Source organism: Eimeria necatrix, genomic scaffold, assembly GCF_000499385.1.
Source record: "Eimeria necatrix Houghton genomic scaffold, Enh_scaff1367, whole genome shotgun sequence".
Classification (NCBI taxonomy): Eukaryota; Apicomplexa; class Conoidasida; order Eucoccidiorida; family Eimeriidae; genus Eimeria; species Eimeria necatrix.
Window position 1 is genome coordinate 1 of NW_013652113.1, and position 7,073 is coordinate 7,073.

At 56.7% G+C, this 7,073-nt stretch overlaps 3 protein-coding genes across 3 annotated transcripts; 1 reads left to right on the top strand and 2 right to left on the bottom strand.

The window, feature by feature from the left end:
- Nucleotides 1-670: 670 nt before the first annotated feature.
- ENH_00011820 (hypothetical protein) lies at nt 671-2,861 on the bottom strand (the record flags this gene model as incomplete). The annotated part of the gene is made up of 5 exons (XM_013578942.1): nt 671-886; nt 1,497-1,592; nt 1,827-2,276; nt 2,563-2,730; nt 2,829-2,861. The coding sequence occupies 5 exons, from the start codon at nt 2,859-2,861 to the stop codon at nt 671-673; spliced, it is 963 nt and encodes a 320-aa protein (XP_013434396.1).
- Nucleotides 2,862-3,015: 154 nt separating this feature from the next.
- ENH_00011830 (hypothetical protein, conserved) lies at nt 3,016-3,723 on the bottom strand (the record flags this gene model as incomplete). Its single annotated transcript, XM_013578943.1, has 1 exon — nt 3,016-3,723. One exon carries the CDS (start codon nt 3,721-3,723, stop codon nt 3,016-3,018), a length of 708 nt encoding a protein of 235 aa, XP_013434397.1.
- A 703-nt stretch (nt 3,724-4,426) lies between these two features.
- On the top strand, nt 4,427-6,325 carry ENH_00011840 (hypothetical protein; the record flags this gene model as incomplete). The annotated part of the gene is made up of 3 exons (XM_013578944.1): nt 4,427-5,661; nt 5,776-5,971; nt 6,182-6,325. 3 exons carry the CDS (start codon nt 4,427-4,429, stop codon nt 6,323-6,325), a joined length of 1,575 nt encoding a protein of 524 aa, XP_013434398.1.
- Nucleotides 6,326-7,073: the final 748 nt, after the last annotated feature.

Sequence of the window (7,073 nt, forward strand, 5' to 3'; positions counted from 1 at the left end):
TGCTGCTGCAGCTAGCTTGCTGCTGCTGCAGCTAGCTTGCTGCTGCTGCAGCTAGCTTGCTGCTGCTGCAGCTAGCTTGCTGCTAATGTAGCTAGCTGCTGCTGCAGCTGGTTTGCTGCTGCTGCAGCTAACTTGCTGCTCATGCAGCAGGTGTCTCCTTCTGCATTTGTGTTCCTCTCATTCGTAGCAGCTCCAGCAGCAGCAGCAATGCCTTCCTGCTGCAGTGAACTCTGCTTTTGCTGCTGCACATTTTTTGTCTGCGCTCTCAACCTGAGCAGCAGCAGCAGCAGCAGCTGCTGCTGCTGCTGCTGCTGCTGGGCTCGCCGGCCTCTCCAGCCGTTGTACTAAGCATCAGCAGCAGCAGCAGCAGCAACATCCGGTGGATTTTTTTAAAAAGCAAAGCATGTGTTGAAGGGAGCTAGCTATCCACTGCACTTGCTGCAGCAGCAACAGCAGCAGCAGCTAAAGCTGCAGCAGCAACAGAAAAAACTACAGCCAGGGCCCCCTAAAGTTCAGTTTTAAATCCTTAGCAGCAATAAGTGCTGCTTCAAAGACTTGAGGCATTCAGCAGCAACGCATACACGCGCTGCAGCTGCTCTTCGTGAGCAGCAGCAGCAGCAGCTGCTGCTGCTACTGCTGCTGCTGCTGCTGCTGCTGCTGCTGCCCATAATTAGGAGAAGAGGTATACTGCTTTGTCCAGCCCCACAGCAGCTAGCATGCGCAAGTTGCTGTGGCAGGCGAGGCCTTTGATTTGCTGCAGGGGCCCTCGCAGCACTGCAGCAGCAGCAGATGCAGTTACCACAGCAGGCTCTCTTGCTGCTGCTGCTGCTGCTTCTGCTGCTGCTGCTTCGGGCAGCGTATAAGCTATGATTTCAGCTCCGCCAACCTGAACAGCAACAAAGAAACACCCCGCACATGTAACTTACTAGCTAGCTAGATAGCTAGCTAGCTAGCTAGCTAGCTAGCTAGCTACATAGCTATCCAAAAAAGAACAAACATAAAAATGTATTTAATATAAGAGCATTAGAATTGATTCAGATGCATATGAATGCACATGCATGCTCTATTTCCGAGTCCATACACCTCAGTGAGGTGTACGTACACCTCAAGCGCATGCATCTCTTCACCAGATATCCATTTACGACACTTCACTGCAGCAAATGCCCTTTTTCAACATTAAACCGCAGCAAATATATATTTCCGACACAACTGAATGCTTTAAATGGATCAAAATACATTATAACCCTCAAACGCATGCATGCATGCATGCATGCATGCATGCATGCATGCATGCATGCATGCAAAATATTGCTGTTTTGCATGCAGAAGCCGCAGCAGTTCTCTCGCACTTGCACAGAACAAATATAAGAAGGCTTTGGACACATTTGCATTTAAAAAAGTATTTTTAATTGATTTAAATTTGCAAAAAGTATAAAAGAATTATTTTTCAAATAAAGTATTTTATTTATTTCTCAAATTGCATTTATTTTTCCCACCCGCTGAGTCGACACATAAAGGTAACGGCCTTCGGGGCTGAGGGCCATCGCAGGCGTTGAGTAGAAGTCCACGTCCGGCACATGCAGCCGCAGCACCTGCAGCAGCAGCAGCAGCAGCAGCAGCAGCAGCAGCAGCAAAGCAGCAGCAGCGCAGGTAACACGCAAGACGCCGCAGCAGGCAGCAGCAGCAACCCCAGCAGCAGCTGCAGCAGACTAAACGGGACTCTGAATGGCTGCAGCAGCCGCAGCAGCTCCTAGGCAAGACAGCTTCGCCAGAAACAGCAGCAGCAGCAACAGCAGCAGCAGCAGCAGCAGCAGCAGCAAATGTACTTGTCTCTGGGTCTTTACGGAGAATATTATTACTATGCCAGTGCTGAGGCAGGCGCAGAGCCAGCCCTTTCGTCTTTCGCAGACCATGCGCAGCACGGAGACCCCACACTTCTGCTGCTGCTGCTGCTGCTGCAGCTGCTGCTGCAGCAGCTGGTGCTGCTTCTGCTGCTGCTGCTGCGCGTAGCAGCCCAAATCGTCTATGAAAAAAACCTCAGCAGCTCGCTGCAGCTCCACGACATCGAAGGCAGCAATTACAGAGGACTCGTGCAGCGCAATGGCAACTTTGCTGCTGCTGCACCTGCTGCTGCTGCTGCTGCTGCTGCTGCTGCTGCTGCTGCTGCTGCTGCTGCTGCTGGGGAAGAAGCAAAGACAGCTGCAAACGCTGTTCGGGAGATTGTAATGGAAGACAAGTTCAAAGGAGTCTGGGGAGTCTTGCTGCTGTAGGTACACCTGAAATAAGCAGAGGGAAAAAATCCACGACGCTGCTGCTGCTGCTGCTGCTGCACTTGCTGCTGCTGCTGTACTTGCTGCTGCTGCTGCACTTGCTGCTGCTGCTGCACTAGCTGCTGCTGTTCCACTAGCTGCTGGTGTTGCACTAGCTGTTGCTGCTGCACTAGCTGCTGTTGTTGCAGTAGCTGCTGCTCCTGTGCTTGCTGCTGCACCAGCTGCTGCTGCTGCTGCTGCTGCTGCTGCTGCTGCTGCGCTGGCAGCTAAACCCTAAACCCTAAACACTCACTGCAACAGATCCATCTCTGGAGACACTTGCGAGTCTGTCTCCTTCAAAGGAAAACTCGCAGCCAACAATGGCTTTGCTGTGGGGTTTCAGCTGCTGCAGCACGCGGCCTGCTGCTGCTGCTGCTGCTGCTGCTGCTGCTGCTGCTGCTGCTGCTGGGGCCTCCGTGACCTGAAGAGACAACAGCCCTCATAGGCAAAGCTCACTGCTCGCTCGCAACCAACTAGGGTTTAGGGTTTAGGGTTTAGGGTTTAGGGTTTGCTGCTTACCGGCTGCAGAAGGCAGAGTCCCCCATCAAGCATGCCTGCAGCTAAGATGGGCAGCCCGCTGCTGCTGCTGCTGCTGCTGCTGTTGCTGCTGCTGCTGCTGTTGCTGCTGCTGCTGCGGACAGCCACAGCTATAACCGGAGACGACAGGCCCTTCCATTCGCACACCACTTCACAGGATACCACCTTACTACTGCTGCTGCTGCTGCTGCTGCTGCTGCTGCTGCTGCTGCTGCTGCTGCTGCTGTTGCTGCTGCTGCGTTTGTGGAGGCAGGACTTGGAAGCCGTTGATAGGCGGCAGCAACTCATACGCTCCCATCAAATCCGGAATCGAAGAAGCTGCTGCTGCTTTTGCTGCAGCAGCAGCAGCAGCAACTTTGCTGTTCTTGCTGCTGCTGCTGCGCAGGGCGTTGGCTTGCTGCTCGAGGGCTCTCATTGCTGCTGTGAGAACTGGCTCCCCCTGCAGCAGCTGCTGCAGGAGTTCTTCCTCGTCGTCTTCTGCTGCTGCTGCTGCTGCTGCTGCTGCTGCTGCTTGCTGCTGCTGCTGCTGCTGCGGCAGCCAGGTGTCTGCGAACTGAAAGAAATGGGGAATGCAGGAGACTCCTGACTCTGTCTCCAGTGCTGCAGCAGCAGCAGCAAACCCCGAGTGCTGCAGGTACTGCAGCACGGCCTGCAGGTTGCGGTGGTGTTCGTCGAGTCGCGGGCCCATCATGGTCTCTGCTGCTGCTGCTGCTGCTGCTGCTGCTGCTGGTGCTGCTGCTGCTGCTTCCCTGCTGCCCACCAGCGAAGATAGCACTGAAAAAGGAAAGCTGCAGCAGCTGCTGCTGCTGCTGCTGCTGCCTTGCAGCTTCTTCTCCCCTGTGCAGCACGGCAAGCCGGCAGGCACGAAGCCCTCCATTAGCTGCTGCTGCTGCTGCTGCTGCTGCCGCTGCTGCTGCAGTGGTTGCTGCGAAGAGAGAAACGCAGCTGCAGCAGAACAATCCTGCTGCTGTTGTTTCTCAGAGTTAAAAACCTGCAGAGCTCTTAGCGCTGCTGCTGCTGCTGCTGCTGCTGCTGCTGCTCAGGTTGCTGCTGGCGGCGCTGCAGCAGCTGTGACTGTAGTGTATGTACACCTGGCTGGACCAACGAAATGTGAGAAGAAAAGAAAAGTAAAAAGAGACAATTAATGAAGCAGCAGCAAGAAATATATTTTGAGACAGCAGCAGCAGCAGCAGCAGAGTTGGCAGCAGTCGGCATCGATGAGGCAGCCGCAAAGTCGCCGCTGCTGCAGCAGCAGCAGCTGCTGCTGCCGCTGCTGCTGCTGCTGCTGCTGCTGGGCCCCATGTGACGCTGAGCAGCAGGCGATCTATAGCGGAAGAGCGTTCGAGCTGCTGCAGCAGCAAAGAGACACAAATTTAACTAATTAAAAAGGAAAGGAGACACAAAAGCTGCAGAGCCGCAGTAGCTGCTGAACTGCAGCAGCAGCAGCAGCAGCAGCAGCAGCGGGAGAAGCAGTCTAGATCCTGTTCTGCTGCAGCGACAGGGGCAGCTGCTGCTCTGTGGGGTGCCTGCAGCAGCAGCAAGCCCTGCTGCTACTGCTTTCTGCAGCAGCAGACTCATCGATGCTGCTGCGGGCCGCCGCAGCAGCAGCACGAGCAGCAGCAATGCCCGTTGCTGCTGCTGCTGCAGCAACGGCGACTGCTGCTGCTGCAGCAACTTCAAGTCCTCCTGCAGCCCAGCCCCTCTTCTCCAGGTCCATTAGTGCAGCAGCAACAATTGCGTGTGGCCTGACTCGGCAGCAGGCAGCAGCAGCAGCAGCAGCTGCTGCTGCTGCAGCTCCAGCTGCTGCTGCTGCTGCAGCAGGGTCCTTCGCTGCTGCGAGGGCACCATTCTACTGCGCCAACAGCAGCAGCAAAAGCACCGTCGATCCCAGCTGCTGCACCAGTAATGATTGCAGCAGCACCAGCAGCAGTACCAGCAGCAGCAGCAGCAGCAGCAGGTGCAGCAGCAGCAGCAGCAGCAGCGGTCCCAATGGCTGGGCGCCGCACAAGCTGTGGCGCCAGCGCATCGAAGCCAACAGGTGCAGCAGCAGCAGCAGCAGCAACAGCAGCAGCAGCAGCAGCAGCAGCGCTTTGCGCAGTTTCCCGTCTACGCCGTTCTTTCTTCGTCCATTTTGCCTGCAGCAGCAGCGGCTGCTGCTGCAGCAGCAGCAGCAGCAGCAGCAGCAGCGAGCAGCCTCCTTTGCGTCAGACCCCTTCTCTAAGCCCTCTTTTTCAGTGGTGGATTTCAGCAAGCCTTTTGCTGCTGCTGCTGCTGCAGCGCCGCAGCAGCAGCAGCAGCCAGCGTCAGCAGCAGCAGGATCGCCGGGAGCAGTGCAGCAGGAAGAGCTGCAGCAGCTGCAGCAGGCGCAGCAGCTGCGGCCAAATGATATGGCGCTGCTGCAGCGGCTAGCAGCAGCACTAATTTCAGCAGGAAGGGCCTCAGAAGCAGTGTCGTTAGTTGCTGCTGCTGCTGCTGCTGCTGCTCCTGTGCCGGACCACCTCGTGCTGCAGTGTCTCCAGGCAGCAGCAGCAGCAGACGCAGGCAGCAGCCGCAGCAGCAATGCGGACCTGCACCAGCTGCTGCAGCTGCTGCTGCAGCAGCGCAAGCCAGGGAACGATGACAACATTGTGGCAGCAGCAGCAGCAGCTGCTGCTGCTGCTGTTACAGCAGCAGCAAGAGTGTCTCCTGCTGCGCAGAGCGCCGCAGCGGCGGGGGCAGCGCAGCAGCAGCAGCAGCAGCAGCAGCAGCAGCAGCAGAAGCAGCAAGGATCCTACCGTTTTCTGCAGGGCGTCTGGGGCCTGCTGAAGGGTTTCATGTAAACCCCAAACCCTAAACCCTAGCTGGACTAGCTGCAGCGCAGGCGCAGGGGCCAGGGCCTAGGGTTTAGGGTTTAGGGTTTAGGGTTTAGGGTTTGTGCTGCTGCCTGCAGCCACGGCTGCTACCGGCTGCTGCTGTCTCCCTTCGTGGCTGTGCTGCTGCTGGTTGGCTGCTTGTCCGAGCTGCTGCGGCTTGCTGCTGCTGCACTGAAGGGCGAGGGTTTAGGAGCAGCAGCAGGCAGCAGCAAATGGATTGAGGACAGAATTGTGTCTCCCGAAGACATCAAGGACTCCTTCGACAGCGTCAAGGTCCCAAACCACAAATTAGGGTTTAGGGTTTAGGGTTTAGGGTTTAGGGTTCTCGCGCCGGGGTTTAGGGCCTGGCGCCTGCGAAGGCTCCGAAGGGCTGCACTGCTTGGCTGCAGCGCTGAGACCCTTCGTAGCTAGGGTTTAGGGTTTAGGGTTTAGGGTTTAGGGTTTAGGGTTTAGGGTTTAGGGTTTAGGGTTTGCGGAGCGCAGGGCTACGAAGAAGTGAAGAAAGAAGTGCGGGAGATAATTGAGTATTTGAAAAACCCTGAAAAGTTTCAGGCGATTGGCGCGAAGCTGCCAAAAGGCATTTTGCTGCACGGACCGCCAGGTGAGGGTTTAGGGTTTAGGGTTTAGGGTTTAGGGTTTAGGGTTTAGGGTTTGGGGTTTGCGCGGGGCCTGGGGTTTGCGAAATTGCAGCCATTGTTGCATTTGGGGCTGCGCAGCTCAGCAGCCCCCGTAGGGCTTTATGCATTGGGTTAAGTGGGCCCTAGGGTTTGGGGTTTAGGGTTTAGGGTTTAGGGTTTAGGGTTTAGGGTTTAGGGTTTGGGGTTTGTGATTAGGGACTGGCAAGACGCTGCTGGCTCGCGCAATAGCTGGAGAAGCTGGCGTCCCCTTTTTGCATGCATCAGGATCCGACTTTGAAGAGATGTTTGTGGGAGTTGGTAAGCTGCTGCTGCTGCTGCTGCTGCTGCTGCTGCTGCTGCTGCTGCTGCTGCAGTGCGTTGGTCTGTGTTGCCGCAGCAGCAGCTGCAGCAGCAGCTGCAAGCACGCTGCTTGCCGCGTACCTGCACACTCCCCGCGCGCCGGCTTTGCTGCTGCTGCTGCTGCTGCTGCTGCTGCTGCTGCTGCTGCTGCTGCTGCTGCAGGGGCGAGCCGCATCCGGAGTCTCTTTGCAGCAGCACGGGCGAAGGGCCGCTGTCTCCTTTTCATAGACGAAGTCGATGCTGTTGCTGGCAGCAGAAGAGTCGACACAAACGGCAACTTCCGCCAAACCCTCAACCAGCTGCTCGCGGAGCTCGACGGCTTCAAACCCGTCAGCTGCTGCTGCTGCTGCTGCTGCTGCTGCTGCTGCTGCTGCTGCTGCTGCTGCTGCTGCTGCTGC